General features: G+C 36.9%; 1 protein-coding gene across 1 annotated transcript in view; it reads right to left on the bottom strand.

Annotated features, from left to right (window-relative positions):
* LOC101410916 (probable cation-transporting ATPase 13A5) overlaps positions 1-19,390 on the bottom strand; it is a 304,534-nt gene extending 285,144 nt beyond the window's left edge. Inside the window, exons 1-2 of the mRNA XM_058295542.1 lie at positions 19,347-19,390; positions 19,048-19,205 (exon numbers count right to left, since the gene is read on the bottom strand). Of these exons, the coding sequence (XP_058151525.1) occupies positions 19,048-19,205; positions 19,347-19,389 (201 nt within the window). The 5' untranslated portion in view covers position 19,390. The remainder of the gene's footprint in view (positions 1-19,047; positions 19,206-19,346) is intronic.
* Positions 19,391-22,863: the final 3,473 nt, after the last annotated feature.

Raw genomic sequence — 22,863 nt, forward strand, 5'->3', positions numbered from 1 at the left:
GCCCTACTTGAAACATAAAATAAGAGTAACCTATTACTAGAAAAATATGAAGACAGCAGTGCTCTGAAGAGTAGCAACAGAAACAACAAAACCCAAACCCAACTCAACTCCTATGTAGACTGGTTCACACTAAAGTCTTGACAGAAGAGGTGTGCCCATTTGCAGACATAAATACAATTTACCTCAGTGTGTTATTTTTTACACACAGTGCCCTACATCATATCAAAAATTATGAGACCCTAAAACGGCAAAAAAAGTGTCAAGAGAGAAAACAATCAAAAGAATAAAACTAAAGATGACCCAGATGTTAGAGCAATAGACAGACACCTCAAAATAGTTATAATTAATAATATTAAGGATCTAGTGTGAAAGGAAGAAAATGTGCATGATCAAAGGGGGAATCTTGTTAAAGAGATTAAGACCAAAAGAAATAATATAAATACTCAAATGGAAATACTAGAAGTAAAAAAACACAATTTCACAGATGAACAATTCCTTCAATCAAGTAGACTCAAGACACTGACAAAAAGATTCAGAGAACTTAAACATGTAAACTGTAACATGTGAAAGTAAAAAAGGGCAGGGAAAAAGCAGAATATCATTTTCATTGAACTTTGAGATAATATCAAATGCTACAGCATATCTGTAATTGAAGTTCCAGAAGAGAAGAGACAGGAGAGTAGGAAAAATGCTTGAAGAGTTAATGCCTAAGAATTTTCCAGAGATTATGAAAATATGAAAGACAGCAATCCACAGATACCAAAAAATCAGAGAAATCCAAGTAAGATAAGCACCAATTATATACACATGCACACACACACACATATATAATTGGGCATATCATACTCAAACTTTTGAAAATGAAATATAGAAAAAACCTTGGGAAACGGACTTTGGCCCAGTGGTTAGGGCGTCCGTCTACCATATGGGAGGTCCACGGTTCAAACCCCGGGCCTCCTTGACCCGTGTGGAGCTGGCCATGCGCAGTGCTGATGCGCGCAGGGAGTGCCGTGCCACGTAGGGGTGTCCCCCGCGTGGGGGGGCCCCACGCGCAAGGAGTGCGCCCGTGAGGAAAGCCGCCCAGCATGAAAAGAGGGTGCAGCCTGCCGAGGAATGGCACTGCCCACCCTTCCTGTGCCGCTGGCAACAACAGAAGCGGACTAGGAAACAAGATGCAGCAAATAGACACCAAGAACAGACAACCAGGGGAGGGGGGGAATTAAATAAATAAATAAATCTTTAAAAAAAAAAAAAAGAATACCTTTAAAAAAAAAAGAAAAGAAAAAACCTTGAAGACAGGCAGATAAAAGAAATATTACATGCAGAGGGAAAAGAATAAGACTTCTCTGCAAAAACTGTGCAAACAAAGATAATGGAGTGGTATCTTTAAGGTATTGAAAAAAGAATTCTATATCCAGAGAAGCTATCTTTTAAAAATATAGGCAAAATAAAAAGTACTTCAGACAAACAAAATATTTTTGCCAGAAGAACTAGACAATAAAAAAAAAATGAAAGGAATTTCTTCAGGCAGAAGAAATATTCTACAGGAAGAAATTTGGATCTAAAAAAAAAGAGCAACAATCATGGTGGGAATTAAGATAAATATAAATGACTTTTTAAATCTTTTAATGGCTTATAATGATAGCTGGCTTCCAATACAAATATAGTACTCTATTTTGGTTGTATTTATATACATATATATAAAGAAGTAGATACAGATATATAAAATATTTGACTACTTCAGTAAAAACAGTGGGAGGGAAAAGCTGGAAAGATACCATTGTATAAGAAGTTCACTATACATGAAGTGATGTTCTATTATTAGAATATAGACTGCAATAAGGAGAAGTTGTATATTGGAAACCCTAGGCAAACACTAAACAAATTATTTTCAAAAAGATATAAAAAGAAAACTAATATATATGTCAAATGGTTGGGAGAAAAGCTGTATTATCCAAGGAAATCATGACATGGTAAAGTAAAAATTTTACCAATGTATTATTGAGTTTAGTATTAATAGATGTATGAGGTATAACATAAGATCACAAAAAGGGGGGCGGGGGTAGGACCATATAGAGCTATATAGGAGTAACAACTCTATATATCACTAGAATTAAGCTAGTAAAAATCTGAAGCTGATACAGATAAGCTAAGGTATATATGGTAAACCCTAGAGCAACTACTGAAAGAAAAATCTAAATATTTTTTAAAAATTAAAGCAATTAAAATATTACATTATAATGTATTCACTTAATGCAAAAAAAGCAGTAAAGGGGGAACAAATACGGCTTAAGTGGATGAAAGTCTGCTTTCCAAATGGGAGATCCCAGTTTCAGTCCCCAGTGTCTCCTAAAAGCAAAAACAAACAAGCAAGAAAACAAAAAAAACAACTCAGGGATCTCCCAATGTAGCTCCCAATGTAGCTCAGTGATTGAACATCAGGTTCCCACATATGAGGTCCCAAGTTCAATCCCCAGCCCTGGTTCTCAAAAAAAAAAAAAGGCAGTACAAAAGATCTAGAGGAACAAATAAGCCATATAGAAAACAAAATATAAAATGACAGGCATAAATCCAACTATATTTATTACACTAAATGTGAGTGGCCCACTGGGTAGACTGGCGGAGAGTGTGGACTACGATGTGGACCACTGTCCACAGTCTTCAGTGGTTTTCCAGAATGTATTCGCTGGGTGCAGTGGATGTGCCACAATGATGGAAGAGTTTGTTGATGTAGGAGGGGTGGTGTGGGTGGGGTGGGGGGTATATGGGGACCTCATATTTTTTTAATGTAAAATTTAAAAGAAGAAGAAATAAAATTTATGCAAAAAAAAAAAAAAAGAATACAGAGATGGTCAAACTGGATTAAAAACACGATCCAACCAAATTTTGTCTATATGAGACATATTTTAGATACAAAAACACAAATGGATTGAAAGTAAAAGGATGGAAAAAGAAATGTGATGCAAATAGCAAACACTTGAAAGCTGTAGTGGGTACACTAATATCAGACAAAATGAACTTTAAATCAAAGACTGTTTCTTGAGATAAAGAGGGAAATTTTACAATGATATGATAATATGGTCAAGTCATCAACAATTTATGACTATTATAAAGATATATACAACTAATAACTGAGCACAAAAATACATAAAACCGTAGTTGGCAGAAACAGAGTTCAAGAATATAGCTGGAATCTTCAATACCATTCCATAACATATAGAAATATAATATACTATATTGGATACTATAATGGATAGAACAACTATACAGAGACTAACAAGGAAACAGAAGACATGGAAAACACTACAAACTAACTAGCACAAATAGACATCCATAGAACACCCCATCCAGCAACAACACAATATACATTCTTCTCAAATACAAATGGAACATTCTTCAGATAGGCCATATACTAGGCCATAAAAAAGCCCCCAAAATTCTAAGATAATTGCAATCATGCAAAGTATATCTGCTAAAAATAATGCAATTAAATAATAAATAAATAATAATTTGGGAAAATGCCAATATTTGAAAATTGAACAACACAATTCATCAGGGCTCAAAGGAGGTCATAAGGGAAATCATTTTGAACTGAGTGAAATTTAATATGCAACATATTAAAATTTGTAAGAAACAACTAAAGCAATGCTTAGAGGGAAATTTATAGTAGTAACTATTTATATTAGCAAAATCAATGGCCTCAAGTCAATAATATAAGCTTCCACTTTAAGAAACCAGAAAAAGAAAGCAACTAAACCCTAACTGAGAGAAAGGAAGACAAAAGAGAAGAAATCTGTGGTATTAAAAAAGAGTAAAACAATCAAAAAGCCAATAAAACTAAAAGCTAGCACATGAAAAAAATCAATAAAATTAATAACACGTATATCAACTGAGTAAGACTAAAAAGGAAAATACAAATTAAAGGAAAGAAACAGGGTAAATCACTGCATACCCTTATAGAAATGAAAATAATAATAAGGGAACATAAACTATTCTATGCTCATTAACTTGACAATTCAAATAAAATGGATAAATTCCTTGAAAGATACATACTACAAAAATTCACTCAAGAAGACATAGATATCTAGAATTGTCCTTCATCTAAAAAAATAATTGATTTAATAGATAGAAAGCTTTAAAGAAAAAGATTTTCTACCCCAAATTGCTTCATTAGTGAATTCTAATAAACATTTAAGGAAGAAATCATATCATTTCTACAAAAGTAATGTTTCCAAAATATGTAAAAGGGGAGAACACTTCCTACTTCATTTTATAAGGCCAGCATGAACTTGATATCCAAAGCATACAGACACTAGAAGAAAACAAAATGACAGACCTATATTCCTCATGAATATAGACATGAAAAGGAAATACTACCAAATTCAATCCCACAAAATATAAAAAGATAATAAATCGTGATCTAATGGGGTCAATAACAGGAATGAAAGACTGGTTCAAATTTTTTAAAAATCAATGTAATTCCTCATATTATGAGACTAAAGAAGAAAAAGCATATGGTCACCACAAAGGATAAAGAAAAGCGTTTGACAAAATGAAACATCCTTTCATTGTCCAAAGAAAAAAATAGCAAAATATAGGTAGAAGAGAGCTTCCTCAAACTAATTAAGGTCAGCTACAAAAAGCTAACAACTAACACTGTAGTTAAAGATGAAAAACTAAGTGCTTTCTACACCTAAGATCAAAACTAAATGAAGATATCTTTCTTTACCTCTTCTCTTCAGCATTGTACTGGAAGTCTTACCAGTGCAAAAAGCAAACAAAATAAAATAAAATTAGATAAATTTAAAAGTAAGCACTATGAAAGATACTAAAAGACATACAGATTGGAAAGAAAGAAAACTAACTATCATTATTTACAGTTATATGATATGGTTATCTATTTAGAAAACTCCAAAGAATCTATTTTTTTAAAAGTTAATGGAAATAATGCATAAGTTTTGAAATGGTGTGAGATACAAGGTCAATATACAAAAATCAACTGCATTTCCATATACTAACAAGGGGATATTGCTTTTAGAAAGGAATACCACTTGCATTAGCTTCAAAAGTTAAATACTTAGCAATAAATCTAACAAAATATGTGGAAATCTTGTATGCCAAAAAATATAAAACACTGATGAAAACATCAAGGAATACAGACATAAATGGAGAGACACATCAGATACATGAACCAAAGACTCAATATTATAAGTTGTTCATTCTCTCCCAAATTGATCTATAAATTCACTACAACTTCAATTAAAATACCAACAGGATCTCTTGTAGAAATCAAAAACTTCTAAAATTTATATGAAAAGCAAAGGACTTAGAATGGCCAAAGCAATTTTGTAAAAGAAGAACTAAGTTGAAGGACTCATACTACCTGATTTTAAGACTTACTATAAAACTACATTGGGAAGCGGACTTGGCCCAGTGGTTAGGGCGTTCATCTACCACATGGGAAGTCCACGGTTAAACCCCGAGCCTCCTTGACCCATGTGCAGCTGGCACATGCACAGTGCTGATGCGCGCAAGGAGTGGCGTGCCACACAGGGGTGTCCCGCATAAGGGAGCCCCATGCTCAAAGAGTGCACCCGGTAAGGAGAGCCGCCCAGCGTGAAAGTGCAGCCTGCCCAAGAATGGTGCCCCACACATGGAGAGTTGACACAGCAAGATGATGGACAAAAAGAAACACAGATTCCCATGCCACTGACAACAACAGAAGCAGACGAAGAAGACGCAGCAAGTAGACACAGAGAACAGACAACTGGAGTGGGGGATGGGGGGGAAGGGGAGAGAAATAAATACATAAATACATAAATACATAAATAAATAAATAAAACAAAAAACGTCTATATTAATCAAGCCAATGACATAATTGCACAAGACATAAGGAGAATGAAAGAGAAAATAGAATAAAAGTCCAGAAATAGAAGCACAGCTATGTGATCAACTGATTTTCAACAATGTTGCCAAGTATAGTAGCTTTAATTATGTATCCCAGAAAAAAATGCATTCTTAATCTTAATGCATTCCTCTGTGTGTAAACCCATTTTAAATAAGACATTTTGAAGATGTTAGATAAGGTGTGGTCCAATTGAATGAGGTTGGGCTTTAGTAGTATAAGTGGAGGCTTTATGAAGAAAAGCTGCATGAAAGAGCTGAAGATGGAAATCAAAAAAACCCAGAAAAGAGAGGACATTGCCATGTGATAGGAAAGCCAAAGAACCCAAGGATTGCCGGCCAGCCAGAACACTACTGACGCCAGGAAGAAGGAAGCCTTGTACCTTTGAAAACTTAGCCAATAAACACCTATTGTTTAAGCCAACCAATTGTGTGGTATTTGTCATAGCAGCTGGGAGACTAAAACACCAAGTAATTCAATGAAGAAAGGGCATTGTTTTCAAAAAAATGATTCAAGAACAACTGGACATACATTTAAAAAAAAAAAATGGATCTTGGCCCTTGCCTCCAACTATATATAACAAATTAGCTCAAAACAAATACATGCAAAGTACAAACCATAGGGTAAATTATAGACTTGGTTAGTAGCAATGCTTTAATATTTATTCATCAATTGTAACAAATGTACCACAGTACTGTAAGATGTTATAAATAGTGAAAAATGTGGGAGGGGGAAGGGGTAGAGTATATGGGAATCCCTTATACTTTCAATGTAACTTTTCTACAATCTAAAACCTCTTTAAAAATAAAGTTCTTTATGTGAAAAGTCAGTAACAAGAAAACAAAGAACCCAATATTAAAAAAAAAAAAAACTGGACAAGAAATTTGAACACATACTATACCAAAGAAAAAACATGAATGAATGACAAACACATACAATGCTTAATATCCTTAGTTATTAGAGACATTCCAAATAAAAACACAATGAAATACCATTGCACACCAATCAGAGTGACCAAAATTTAAAATACTATATGCTAACAATGATGTGGAGCAAATGCAAAATGACATAAACACTTTGGAAAATATTTGTTAATTTCTTAAAATTAAAAAAAAAGCACTTATTATATGAGCCAACAATCCCACTTCTAAATATTTACTCAAGAGAAATGAAAATATATATCTACATAAAGACTTCCACATGATTGTTTACAGAAGTTTTATTCATTTTTGCCATAAACTGAAAACCACCAAATATCTATCAACCAGTGACTGAATAAACAAATTGTGGTACATCCATAAAAGGGATTGTTTTTCATCAATAAAAAGAAACAAACTACTCATACATACAACAACATGGATTAATCTCAAAAGTATTGCTAAGTAAAAGAAGCCAGACTCAAAAAGCTACATACTGTATCATCCATTCACTTAACATTTATTAAAGGCTAAACTATAGGGATGACCAGATGAGTGGCTGCCAGTGACCAAGGTAAGGAGAGAAAATTGAACTTCAAAGAGGCACCAGGAAACTTTTGGGAGTGATGGAAATGCTCTATATCTGATTTTGGCAGTGGTAAAATGGCTACATGTGTTTGTCAGAACTCACCTAAAGTAGTGAATTTTATTGTATATGAATTATACATCAATAAACTTATATCTCAATAAACCTGACATTTAAAAAATAGGATTAAATAAATAAATAAAAATAATAAATAAACAAAATATTTTAAAGGTCTCTCTTGACATCCTTATGACAAGATATGTTTCAAAAAATACTCAAAAGTAGAGTCTAATGGATTAGTGTTAACCTAGGGAATGTCTCTAATTTATTGTGTACCTACTATGTGCCATATTTACCTCATATAATCCTCACAACAATCTCACAATTATCTACATTTCATAGGCATTGAGACAGAGGTTTAGAGAGGTTAAATATTAGCTAGTAAATTGCAGAAAATCTACTCCCTTTCATTCCAAAATCCATGTGACTATACTATGACGACTTTTAGAGTGTTGCTGGACCCATAGCTAACTTCACTCAATTTAGCATGGTTTTTGTGGGTTTTTTTAAAGATTTATGTATTTATTTCTCCCCCCTCCCTCCACTGTCTGCTGTCTATATCCATTCGGTATGTGTTCTTCTGTATCTGCTTGTATTCTCATTAGGCGGCTCCAGGAACCAATCCTGGGAACTTCTGGAGTGGAAGAGAGGTGATCATTCTCTTGCGCCACCTCAGCTCCCTGCTCTGCTGCAGCTCTTATTATCTCTCCTCTGTGTCTCTTTTTGTTCCATCATCTTGCTGCACCAGCTCTCCACATAGTCCAGCCCTCCTGTGCAGGGCAGCACTCCTGCATGGGGCCCCACTCCACGTGGGCCAGCTCGCCACACAGGCCAGCTTGCCTTCACCAGGAGGCCCTGGGTATCAAACCCTGGACCACCTATATGGTAGACAGGTGCCCAAATGCTTGAGCCACATCCCTAGCATTGTTTTTGATCATGTGGCTATGACACAGAAGGTAGACTCTAATATGTTGCAGACAACACAGGATTGGTTGAAGAAGTTAACATACTAGATAACTGAGATATTTCAAATATCTCAGTATGCTAAATCTAATAATGAAAATGAATATTAACATTAATAAAATACTTCATTTTAGGCTAAAAACTGTAGTGCATAATCTCATTTAATCCTTCATGAGTTGGTTATTATTATCATCCCCGTTTTATGGGTTAAGAGAAGATACCTGAGACATAAAGATACTGAGGAATTTCCCCAAAATCAATAGTAAATGATCTGAATCCAGTCCCTGTGCCCCTTATTCACTTGTATGTCCTAAAGATCAGATAACTACGACCTTTATAAAAAGAGACCTGGAGATAGTACAAGATCAAAATGAGCCCAAAGTACTAAAGTAATGCGCACTGTCTTGGACTCATTTAGTAGAAGTTGGGGCTCCACCACAGGCTTGACGCAGTAGACCACTGGAGTTAAGCGCAAGAGCTTTCAGGTCAAACCTGCCTCATTCCAGTTCTGCTTTTGCCGCTCCTTAGCTGCCAGGCATTGGGAAAATTATGTAATTTCTCAGGACCTCCATTTGTAAAATTGGGATTAACAACCCAAGTGAATTAGGAAAGGAGAGAAACTCTTGTAACATTTACACAAAAATCTTGAATTTACCTTACCAGGATCTTATTAAGTAAATTCAAAGTGGCATGTAAGATAACAGATATGAAATAAGATATGGTTCCTGCTGATAATAACTCACAATCTGTTGGGGAAGAGGGATAAATACATGACTCCAATATAAAATTAAGTGAAACAAAATGAAAATTTTTAGGCATTGTATCTTTCACCACTGTAAGATCTGATCTCTTGTAAAATCAGTGACTATTTGGTATAATCCCCCAGTATCTTATTTTTTTTTCATTTTATCTTCAAAGAGGCTCAAAATTTTTTAATTTTTAAAATTGATTTTTGCATTTTAATCTGTTATTTTTTAAACTATATTATTATTTCACTTGCTAATTAATTTTATTTGGTTATTTTGTTGGCTTCATTTTTAGATAGGATTTAATCACAGAAGGGTCACAGCTGTGGCAGGGGAGGATCACTGGTGTGGGCTGTCAGTGATGAGAGGATGTATGGGAAGGGACGCGTGTGCAGCATGCCTCTAAGGCATATGACTATGTTCAAGTGTTCATGGGGCGCTCTCTTGGTAGGTGGAGACCCACACAATAACCAACAAAATATTGAATTCCCATCCTGGGGAGTCCTGCCCCATTCGCTAATAGAATGGCAAACATTCCCCAAGTACAAGGGCAATGTGTAGTGAAGGAAGACAGACCATTATGCCTGGCCCTCGATATTGATGATTGTTCTTATGAAACTTATGAAATTGAAACATAGCCTAGTATTATATATTACCTAAGTTACCTCCTGAAAGCCTCCTTGGTACTCAAATGTGGCTTCTCTCTAAGCCAAACTCAGCGTATAAACTCACTACCTTCTCCCCAGCAGGGGATATGACTCCAGATGAGCCTCCCTGTCACTGAGGGACTATTACCAAGCACCAACTAGCAATGAATCTGGAAAAAGACCTTGACCAAAAGGGGGAAATATTAAATACAAATGAGTTTTTATGCCTAAGAGATTTCAAAGTGAATCAGATCATTCCAGAGATTACTCTGCTTATGCACATCTCAGCAGGATCTCATTGATTGCCATAGTAAAACAGTGCCTCAAAGCACAGGGATCCTGGGGGCTCTAGTGACATCTAGCCACTATAAGCAGGGCAGACAAACTCAGGAATTTGACACCCTGTCAGTGGGCTTATTTTGGAATTTATGTTCCCCAGTGTGACAGAGTTAGACCCATTTATAGATTCTCTTCACATGGCTCTTCTGCCTCTTTTATTTGAACCAATAACTACCACTATACTTGTTAAATATATGTCCCAGAGACTTAAATCTTGATCTGTTCATGGGCCAATTGAACCCTGAATCTCAGCAGAGTTGCAACATCTACTCTTCAGTTCACAGGACTTACCCAGAACAGCTAACAAGAAGATGATGATGGAAATGACCATCCCAAGGAAAAGAGAGTGTCTGCAACTGCAAGCAAGATAGTTCCATCCATCAGCCCCAGCGGTTCTAAGACCCCTCTCAATTAGAAACAGAGTGGGCATCACCATCCCAAAATCCTCAGATCAGCAAATGGAATGGGCTAAAGTAGACTTATTATTGTTCTATTATAAGTGTATTATTATCCTAACAGTGGAAGAAATTTTATCATTGCTATAAAGTCAGTGGCCTCCAGAGGTTCTGAAGAGAGGGAGAGGGAAGAATAGGTGCAACATGGAGACATTTTCTAGACATTGGAATTGCCCTGCATGATATTGCAATGACAGATACAAACCTTTACACATTTTGTCAAACTCCAAAATTGTGCAGGGCAGAGTATAAACTATATGTAAACTATAGTCACAAGTTAGTAGCAATGCTCCAATATGTGTTCATCAATTGTAAAAAATGTACTACACTAATGAAAGATGTTAATGTGGGAAAATGTGGGAGGCAGAGGGGAAGGGAGTGGGGCATAAGGGAATCCCCTATATTTTTTATGTAACATTTATGTAATCTAAATCTTCTTTTAAAATTAAAAAATATACATTTTAAAAAGAAAAAAGAAAGCTAAGTGGAAATTACTATAAATGGAATTCAAACTTAGTCAAGATAAAGTGATAAAGTGTGACCAAGGACTTCCCAGATGACTTAATGAAAGTAGACAGATTTGAGATGAGTTTTAATGGATAGGTAGGAACTCTGATGACCAGATAGCAGGGTGAAAACATGGTCTGGAGAAAGTTTATAATATATTCTTGGAAGAGCAACAAGACAAAGTTTGGGTAGTCAGAGAAAATGGAAACTGAAAAATTGTCTCTTGGAATTGGCTAAAGAAAAAACCCATAAATGGTGGCTTGGTCTCCAAACTGAAAGATCTTTATTATGGTTGGTGTTTCCCAACTGAAGGATAGCCAACCTGCAGGTAAATGTGAACCATTGTGCCATTAAAAAAAAAAAAAAAAAAAAAGATAAAAAATAAACAAGTAAAAGTAACTACTTAAATTTAGGTTTTTGTCCCTTTACCCAATCCTAATTCTTGGATACTTCTGTTTTGTAATTGTTCTCAAAACATTGATCTTTCCTCATTATCATCTTCTATATATTGGTTCTGAGAATTGAGTATCAGAGTTTCAAATCTTCAACCACGGTTTTCCTAAGAGGTTAATAGATTCTGGAACTGCTACATTGATTTTAGTCTCATCCAGGGTGCTGAGCATGCACCTACTGAAATCAGAGAGTGTCCTGACCTGGGGGACATAATATTTCTCTGGAAAGCATGCAGAACATTGGGTCTCCTCTCTGTTCTTCTTCTAAGGGGACATCTAGGACATACTTATGCACATTGTCCATAATAATAGCCTTAGGCTGAAGATGGAGTTGAGGAGGTTAGTGTTCTGAGCTGCCTTTGAACAATACCCAGGCTGTGGTTTTAGGCAGCTTACCAAGGTTTGTCTGATGGGCATCCAGAAATAGCTGTGGACCAGGTAGGTAGGTGATCCCACTCTGGCTAGACTTCAGGAAGCCTTGAAATAGCCACAAAACCTTGAAACTGATACAAAGGAATGAATCCCTAATTCTCTGAGCATGTCACCATGCCACCAACTGCTTTTAAGGTCAAGTCCCTGAGCTGTATGTCTTCTGCGTGGCTGAGGAACCTGTGGCAGGCTATGACTTTATGGTCAGCATTGGTTAATCATTTACTGATATTTTTCTTTTTTCCCTTTATTCATGAGTAATTCACAAAGCAACTTCTATAAATTTCCTGTTTCCACTTAATGTATTGACTTCAGGTATATTTTCCTTTCCTTAACTAAAAAAATCTCTTAGCACTTCAAAAGATAGCCAGTATCAATTAGATTTCTTGAGGTGTTTCACAGTAAATTTAACCAACTATTTTTTTTAATTTTTAAATCATAGAGTTTTTGGTTTTGGTTGGTTGGTTTGTGGTTTTTTGTTTTTTTGGGTTTTTTTTTTTTGCATTTTGGAGAGAACCTCGAGAAATCTCCCTTGGCCCTGGTTCAAACTAGTGAGGTATCATCGCTACCTTTTAAGTGAGACAAAGTCAAAGAGCGATAACCATGACTTGCTTTAAGGTTATAAAAATAATGGCAGAACCACTAGCATAATGCTAGTCTCCAGCCTCCTACTATGGGGCTTATTTCAACCACAATTAAAGTAACTAAAGTAAAGTAATTAAAGTAACATACAGAATTTAATAAAACCAAGAGGCAGTAGACCACTGTGGTTAAGGCAAGGACTTAAGCCACAGCCAGACACTTACTTAGTAAATCAACCTGGGGCATGTTATTTCCTCATTTGTTGCTGTTTTTATATCCACTCCCAACTTTTTCCTACTTTTCCTTACATCTTCCCCCACTGGACAAGCTGAGAACCTCATCTACTCTTAATAACTCCTCATCATGCTCACCCCTTTCCCTTTCCTCTTACCCCACAATCTATGGATTACCAAGTCTTATTAATTCTAACTTCTAGATCTCTCTCAAATCCACTCTCTACTCAGCATCCTCTCTGACACAAGGCTGTAGTTTAGTTCTGATCTCCTCACCTGGACTATTTCATACATGGCCTTACTGTTCTCTTTTCCTCTGACCAACTTTCCTTACCCTATCCATCCTGACAAATTCCAGCTCCATTGTCAAAGATTCTAATTCAGTAAGTCTGAAATGAAGCTCAGGGATCTATTTTTTATATATATACTCCACAACTTGATTTTGGTACAGTTAATTCATGCACCAATGTTTGGGAATCATTGGAATCATATATTCAGGAGACTGTCTTAATATAAAGTCTTGGAAGAGTAGACGAATTTCCTCCAAGGAAATTAGATATCATCCTTCCCGTGAAAATTTTTTAAATTGAAATGCTTGTTATTCTGTGCTCTCACAGCTCCATATGTGTAATTCCCACATCAACTCTTATTAGATCACATGCCACTTTGTTTTCACCAAAGGTTCCTGCACACACACAGTCAACTTCATGGAGATGTGACCAATGCATTCACATACGACCGCTTGCTCAGAAGGCCCTTGTACTTTGTTTAATGCTCTGCTATCATCATTCTAAAATTCTTAATATTGTTGAGCAGGGGGTACTTCATTTTGCTATGTAGTTGACCCAGCCTTCTCAACTGTGAGCTCCTTGAAAATAGAAGCTATTTATTATTTACTTAAAATTCTTCTTGATTAACACAGAGAAGGGGTTTGGTGAATATTTGTTAATTTCATATATGCACAGATGAAAGGATAAAATAATGTATCTCATAGAAAAACAATGTAGTATGGCTAATTAAATTTTAAGAATAAACCCTGTTTATGCTTGGAGGAGGTGAGAGTCAACTGATAAATTTACAGGCTATTGACCATTCGAAATAACATACAATTTTCTGGGTTTCTCTTTAAATTACTCACTGCTTCTCCTTCTGAGGGCTGCTGCCTCCCTGCTCTGCTCAGAATGCAAAATTGCAAGTTATTGGAGCCTGCCATTGGACTGATCAAATATGCTCGAATTGCTTGTGCCAGGCACTGTGCTAAATTCTGGAGGTAGTAGAAAAGAGAAGGGGGGTGGCATGGGAAGGTGAATTAAGCAGGGTCCCCATCCTCGAGAAGCAATTAAATCTCACTCCTCCAGAGTTTATATGAAAGATGAGTTGACTTCATGGGAGTTCTGCAGCAATGAATTGAGAATAAAGCCATTAGACTTGGCCAGTGGCCCAGCTTCCTGAACGTTTCAAATGGCAAAATGTCTCAGTTTGAGCACAATTCCTCCACTATGAGATCTGTGGGTTCACTAGTTAGCATTGGCAACCACCACAGAGGTGCTCATGGAGCATAATAAATAAGTGGCTATTGAGATGGGGGAAAGGGCTTTTGCTCCTGGATGTTAGAGAAGAAAAGATGAACATCGGCTATCAAAGTGAGTCAAATAATTGGTGAGGACAAATGTCCCTAGCTCATGGCTGAAGGCACGACAGGATTCCTGATGTGGCAAAGACCACACACAGCCCCCCATCACCTCATATGCTCATTGCTGCACTAACTTCTTGCTAAATTGTCAGAAATGACAAGAAGTTAAAAACAAAAATTCCTCTTGCTTTTCCACATTCGCTAGAAAATTGGTTATCCAGATTTAAGTTAGTCTACTAATTGGAATGACATCAACAATAAAACTACAAGATTCTTGTTGAAAAATATAAACACCTAATACATATAGAGAAATATGTTCAACTTCAAATTAAGGAAATGCAAAATAACACACGACAAAATAACTTTTTTGTGTACTGGATGAGTCAGGTTTAAAAGATTGATAATATTCAACACTGACAAGTATAAAGGAGAAAACAAGTATTCTCAAAAGGATTACTTGTCAGAGTTTAAATTGGTACAATCCTTTTGGAGGGCAACTTGACATTCTATATCAATTGAAATTTAAAATACACTATCTTTTAGGTGTAGCAGTGCCATTTCTAACATCTCATTCTTAGCAAATAATCTGAAAATATGTAAAAATACATGTATAAAGTTATCTATCACAGTCCAAAAAACAGAAATAACGTAAGTGTACAACATGGGAGATTTGTTTAATATAACATAGTTCTCCCAGATACAACTTAAAGATTAAAATGGTTATGTCGAGCTATAATTATTGAAAGGAAAATATATTCATGATACATTTCTAGGTGTAATGAAAAAGCCAGCATAAAAGTGTGTATGGAATGACTCCATTTTTGTTAAAAATGTATATTTGTGAGTATGTTTATACATTTTTAAAAACAGATTGAGGGAGCAGATGTGACTCAAGCAATCGGGCACCCGCCTGCCACATGAGTGGTCCTGGGTTCGGTTCTTCATGCCCCCAAAAAAAAACAAACCAACAAAAAAAAAACAAGCAAAACAGATGAGAAATCAGCTCTGGGAAGCCAATGTGGCTCTATGGTTGAGTGCCGGCTTCCCACGTACAAGGTCCCAATTTCAATCCCTGGCCCCCAGTACCTCAAAAAAAAAAAGATTGAAATTTATTTTCCCATGATGCATTGTACAAAAAAATGAATTATACCCAAGTATGATATATTTTGTATTTTGATATGTATGGGGGGGAAAGGAGGTCATGAGCATATAATAGGCCCAGCAAGTGATGTGCTGGCAAATATTTCACACCAGTCTTTAGGTGGGGCAGGGTGAAAGTCCTTTTGTAGTTAGTATTTACTGATTTCCATGGTGTAAATACTCCCAACATTATTCAGTTCAAGTTAACTAACATGATGTCACTAAATGTGGAGTTGGGAAAAGATGTATACCATTACATCGTATTTTCATGAAACAGACAATAAGAGAGGCAAACAATGTCAAGAGCACAGATAATATTTAAGTGTAGTAAAATAATTAGAAAATGGTTACTTTTATGCATGTAATTTTTATAAGTTTAAAAGGAGAAGCACCAAAATGATGATATCAACCATGTCTAACTGGTGAACTCATGGATCATATTTACTTCTTTCTTCAGATTCTTATATATTATTTCAATATTTTTACAATGAGATAAAGTACTTCTAAGATAAAAATTTTAAAAACTCCAGGGTTTTGTTGTTTTTGTTGTTTCTATTTTCTAAACCTAGGATGAAAAAAAACTGGGAGATTACTTCTTAAACAAGTCTCACTGGGGCAGAACACTTTCCCCAAAGGATTATGACTTCATTACAGTGCAATGAAAAATAATGATGAGCAAAGTTAGAATCAATTAAACCCTGATATTTTTGTTCAGACACAGGCTAAGGAAATAAGTACTCGGTGTTTCTAAGGCCTTTCAAAAAATAGAAATAGAAAAAAATAGAGATAAGGATTCAATACAAACAAACTTGAGCTCCACGCAGTCTGATACCTTTACAAATAAGGAAACTGAGTCCCAAGACCCATGGGTGATTTCCCAAAGTAAGAACTACAAGTCAGGAATTAAGCTAACACATCATATTTCCATTGATAAGTAGTCACTATTGCTTTGGCACTTAAGGATATTACCTTCAGTTCACCTAGAATTACTCTTTAATTCCCATTTCTTTTATTCTAGAACTAAGATAGTCCCAGCCACCTTTAGGCCTCAGAATATTCCTGTTCTTTTTGACATTAGCGTTAAACCCTAGCATATTGTTTTATCCTGAAATTTAAAGCCATTCCTATCATGGGAAGAATTACTTTTGCAAAGGTCAAAATTCAGTGTATATTATACAACAAAAAACCATAAACATTTCAGTGTGACATATCTCTAAACATAGTCTTGATTTTCTAACAGGGATTAACATCAATACCAGAGGAGATAGACTTAATTAGGAAATACAAATCACTTAGAATAGAACAGATCATGGGAAACTAAGATCAGAAGTTCTCCTTAGCTTTGTTCCATCAAGGGAGGAAATGTATTCTGTTAAGGGTACAGTGTTCTTGGGAAGAACTGAAAAGTGTATTAATGGGCTATCAGTGGCCCAGCAACCAAAAGAGCTACCAGTTTAAAGGAACCTCTATGATGTCTTAGCTCATGGGCATATTAGCTGACACAACCTTAGACAAGCAAACTCTCTGTTCCTCAGTTTCCTTGCCTTAAAAGTGGGAATCACAGCACTTCCATTAGCGAATTAAAATTAAATTAGCTGATAGCCAAGAAAAAAATCTGCAAACTAAAACTCACTATAAAAATGTGTGGAATACATTTAAGAAGCCAGATAATTTGTGAAGTTCATTGCTCTGGGTGAAGGATGAGGGCTGAGGAGAAAAGGGACACACTGTCACACACAGCAACAGGCAGGAGACCAAGTTTCTCCAGGCAGAACAAGATGGAGATCTCAAGAATGAATATTAATTCCTGCAACTCTTCTGGGGCTACCTGCCAAATGACTCCTCACAAGGAAACATAGTGTCCTTTTCCATATCAAATACCCTCTCTAAACCAGTCTTTCAGTTGCATGCGAAACTAGGCTGACACCGTGTTGCATTAGTGGTGCTATTACAAAGATGAACTCTGAATAAAGTTGCTTCATTTGAATGAGTTGGCTAAAAGAGACTTCGTAGTTTTGCTTCCTAAAACTATGACACAGTCTGCTAGAAAGCTGATGACTCTTAATGACTTTCAAAAGACAAGGTGTCAGAGCAGAAATGAGTGCACAAGGAAAGAATGGGTGTATTTCAATCTGAGGATATGAGGGAGGGAAGAAAAGGGCACACCAGGGGAAGGAGACCCTAACTTCTGATAAGGAATCTTAGAGATGAGGATACAATCATCAGCTTAATAAGGAGAGTCATGGAATAGTCATTCCCTAAAGAAAACACTTTGGATAAGTAAAAATGATATCCAACATATGACCAATTCTGGAATGCTTCTGTAGGTCCTGGAGGAAATTGTCTTTTGGCTGTCAAATCTGAAAGGAGCTAGGAGACGGTTAGGAAAGCCACCGGAAGTGGTTAGGAAGCTTTTATTTCTTTGTAATTTTTCAGCTTTGATAGCAGAATAGATCTACTCCTGACAGTCAAAAAAATGTTGTTGCTATAGGAACAGGTAAGCAGATTAGACTCGAAAGACCAGTTTAAGAACAAATAATTTAATAGTTAGGGCTAAGGCAATTAACCAAGAAAACATTTTTAGTAAATATCTTTTGGCTTTGTTATTTATATATTAATTCCTGGAAGATAAAAATGCTGTTATAGAATGAGAGCATTGCATTTTAACACTTTAATTACATCATTATTGGCATGAAAGACTGCTTACACAATTACTAGAAAGACCTTATTAAACTGAAATACACATTTCTAACTCTCTCTTGATTACATTGTAATTGAGCAAAACAGTTTTGAATTCAGCAAGTGCATAAGAGTCATCTTTGATTTTCCTACAGTTCCCCAGATGGGAATACTTCTACAATGAATAGGAGACAGTGAACTACAGAAAATTTTCTGCATCCAATCTCTGTAACAAGGCAGCCACAAGCAAAATTCTAGAAGTAAACAGAAATGTGTGCAGGCTGATAATTGTTAATATTGTATGTGTTTTTCCCACCTAATGCTCTATGTGAACACAAATAGGTGAGAAAAGAAGGTCAAAGACCCAGCTGAACTCTGACGTCACTTTTGATGTTCTCCTTCCTTGTATCAGGGGATGTATTACTCCTAACATTAGGGATTTGCTAGAATTGTGAGAGGTTTTGAACAGAGCTTGCCATACTGGTGAGGCTCAAACACTAATCATGAAATGACAGTGTGCTTTTCTCCCTTTCTGTTTTATTTAAAAAGAGAACATTCTTGATAAAATGAATACAGTATTTTGATTCTAACAAATCCTGCTCTCAGAGGTTACAGTTATGGGACAGAGGGATTTCTTGGTCATTATCTTTTCTCAAGTAATACCAGAGTCAAACTGCTGAGATGTGTGTGTGTATGTGTGTGAGTGTGTACGACAGAGAGTGTGTGTGTGAGTGTTGGGGGAATGGGAGTAGGGGAGTGTGTCTGGAATCTTACCATCTCATTCTCTTCTCCTTCATTGAGCAAAGCACGCTGGCCCTTCTGAAAGTGGTCCCCCATGAAAAATTTACGCCTCTCCTCCTCCCAGACTTTCTGAGCAGACACTCTCAAGACGAACTTGCGAACTTGTAGAGGTACGGCAGCTCCCCAGCTGGCTGAAAGAGTTAATGATCCTCCAGGTAAAAACTCCTTCTTGAGCACACACCTTCTCTCAGCAAATGACAATACTTAGTAAAGTGAACTCCTCCCACAGGCCACCCTCTGCCAGTAGGAATTTCAGCCTGCTCCTGGCTTACCACATTCCTTCAGAGCGGCTGTCCAAAAGGAGGCTGCTCCCATGCTGATCTTTTTGTGCCCAACTTACAGGGAGAGAACTCATTGCCTGCCCAGTGCCTGCCAGCAGAAGACTTCAGAACAATACAGAGTTGGCAGGATCTTCCGAGGAGCCGGGAGCTGGGGCAGGAACTCCCAAGTCACTGCTTTATTCTCAGAACCTGGAAAATTGCAGAGGCAGGGGCAAGAGGGTGTAATTTTATTTGATTAATGAAAGCCCCCATCCCTAAGTTTTAAATAGTAGCCTCGTTCAGTTTGTTTATGAAAGGTGCACATTATGGCTAAGCCCGTTCAAAACGTATTTATAAACACATTTCCTCGTGTATGCAAAAACATTCTACTTAAGATGTCTGTAGAATTACGTTTGTTTTTGAAAAACATGTAGGGAAAAAAGCAAAGGTATAATTTTAAAATTCTGAATAGTCTCCACTAAAATACTGGACATTAAAATCCTATGGAGCTCTAGAGATAAAATATTCAAGGGTCTAATAGCTGGACTCATTTTTTTACTCAATTCACATACTCATTCAATAAACATTGTTTGAGCATAGGCACTACATGTATAAATCCAGTGACAAATGTAAATCAAATCACATTTACTACCCCCAGGCTGGTGATAGGGATTCAAACATGCAAATGATAGGATAGAAGGTAGTTTGTTACTATTATGAGAGCTGGAACAAAAGTCTAAGATAACAGTCTTATGTCTCAGTGTGGTATTCGCACTCACTCTGGAAGAAACCTGGGTTCCAGCTGCCCATCTGGCTGGACCTTCCCATCATTTAACCTCTATAAGCCATGCCCGTCTCATCCATTAGCCACCTGACAGGCCCATGAGGGAACTCATGAGAGATTGGTGAAAGCATGTTGTATAGTATGCTCTCAAATGTTGTTGGTTTTATTAAAACTAAATCTCCAATTTACCAGCAGGCTACAGAGCATAGAGGCTAAGGGTCTGTGCTCTGAACTTGGAGACCCGGGGTTCAAATCTGGATGGACTCTCCTAGAAGGTAGTTAAGCCACTTTTGGATAACAAATTATGTACACTCCTTAAGCCTTCATTTGTAAAATCAGGATGATGATAAGAGAAAAAACTACCTACTAACACTGTTTTATGAAGAAAAGTGCTGGGGAAATAATGTGTATTCAATGGAATAATTTTATGTGAATTATGTTTCAGTAAAATTATAAACTCAAAAAGTACAGGGAAACGGACTTGGCCCAGTGGTTAGGGCGTCCATCTACCACATGGGAGGTCCGCGGTTCAAACCCCAGGCCTCCTTGACCCGTGTGGAGCTGGCCATGCACAGTGCTGATGCGTGCAAGGAGTACAGCGCCAGGCAGGGTTGTCCCCGCGTAGGGGAGCCCCACGCGCAAGGAGTGCACCCGGTAAGGAGAGCCGCCCAGCGGGAAAGAAAGTGCAGCCTGCCCAGGAATGGCGCCACCCACACTTCCCGAGCCACTGACGACAACAGAAGCGGACAAAGAAACAAGATGCAGCAAATAGACACAGAGAACAGACAACCGGGGGGAGGGGGAGGGAATTAAATAAATAAATAAATCTTAAAAAAAAAAAAAAAGTACAGGTCTAGGAATCGACTCTGCCCTGATCAAATGGTGGAGTAAGACTCTCTCCAGACTCCACCCCCAACAGAAGCTTTGAACAACCTGCAAGAACTGGCAGAAACGTCTTTCTCAAAGCTCCAGGAAACAATAAAAGGACTTCGAGAATAAAGGAAGCACTGAATCAAGAAAAAGGTCATTTAGAAGAGGGTAGGAGGTCCAAATGCTCTGGCTGGTCCCATGGGTGTGGTGTTCCCAGTGCAGATCCTTGGTCCAGTTCCAGAAAGAGCAGAGTAACCCTCATGCACATTCTGGGAGCATGCATGTCTGGCCCAATCTGTCTACAAGTTGCCAGGGGCAGGGACAGGGGAAATGGGGAGTTAATACCTTATGCTAACTTTCTTGAACTTGATAACTGCACTTAAGGTGATTACATGAGTGAGCGTCCTTGTTCTTAGGAAGTATTCATGGCGGTCTTAAGTGGTCAAGGTGCATGAGGTATACAACCCAAACTCAAGTGTTAAGAAAATGGATAGCTAGCTAGCTAGATGATAGATAATAGGTAGGTAGGTAGGTAGGTAAATAGAGACAGATAGAGACAAAATGCTATGGAAAATGTGACAAAATGTTAAAATTGGTGTATCTGGGTATCTGGGAGAAGAGAGGGATATTGAAGTTCTCTGTATGGGGCTTGTATATTTTTGCAACTGCTCTGTAAGTTTGAAAGCATTTCAAAATAAAAAGTAAAAAAACACAGGTTTAAAAATTAAATGAATATTTTACAACACAGCAGGCAGTCATCTGAATATTTAGTAGAGAAAAAAAATAAAACAGGAAGATTTCAAACTTGATCTCAATTGACCTGGGGAGGAGAGGATAGAGGGAGGAGAAAGGGGTGTTGGTAATTGAAGGTGTAAAATCACACCAACTTTTAGGTTGTATATATGTTTTCAGAAAAAAAGAAGTTTTCAAGTCATAGATCTGAACAACAAAACAGTGAACTAGCTAGAGGTGAAGTGGACATCACCATCCCAGGGTCCACAGAATGGAGGAATAAAATAGGGATTAGAGTGGACTTACTGATATTCTACTATAAAACTATTGTGACTAGTAATAAAAGAAATTGTAGCATGTAGGTGGAGAAAGTGGCCACAGCAGTTGCTGAGGGCAGGGAGAGGGAAGAAGAAATGTGATAGGGGGGCATTTTGGGAACTTTGAGTTGTCCTAAATGATATTGCAGGGTCAGATGCTGGACTTTATATATCCTGCCATAACCCACTGGATGTACTGGGGGAAAGTGTGAACTACAGGATAAACTATTATCTGTGTGGTGCAGCAGTGCCTTAAAATGTGTTCACCAAGTGTGATGAGTGTGCCACAATGATGGAGGAAGTTGGTGTGGGAGGAGTGGGGTGAGGGAGTAGGGGATATACGGGAACCTCTTATATTTTTATGCAACATTTTTTTGTGTGATGTATATATCTTTTAAAAAAATAACATTTACAAAAAAGATAGGGTGAGGGGGCGGGGAGTGGGGTATATGGGAACCTTTTATTTTTTTATGTTTTTTTATGTTTTTTAATGTAACATTCTTTGTGATCTATTAACTTTAATTTAAAAAGTGTAAAAAAAAACAGTGATTCATCGATTGTTAACAGAAGTACAACATTAATGCAAAGCGTTAATAACAGGGAAAAAAGCATATGTGAGGGGGAGTATATGGGAACCCTGTATTTTCTACATGTCTTTTCTGTAAATATATAACTTCCCTAATTAAAAAAAAAAAACACCAACCCTAGTGTGAAGTAGAGAAAGAAAAGTTTTCACTGTACTATATGTAAATGCATTTGGCAATTCATGCACCATTGTGGCATTAAGATGAGTGCAGAAATGAACAGAACTTAGAAGAGAAACTGC

Source organism: Dasypus novemcinctus, chromosome 4, assembly GCF_030445035.2.
Source record: "Dasypus novemcinctus isolate mDasNov1 chromosome 4, mDasNov1.1.hap2, whole genome shotgun sequence".
Classification (NCBI taxonomy): Eukaryota; Metazoa; Chordata; class Mammalia; order Cingulata; family Dasypodidae; genus Dasypus; species Dasypus novemcinctus.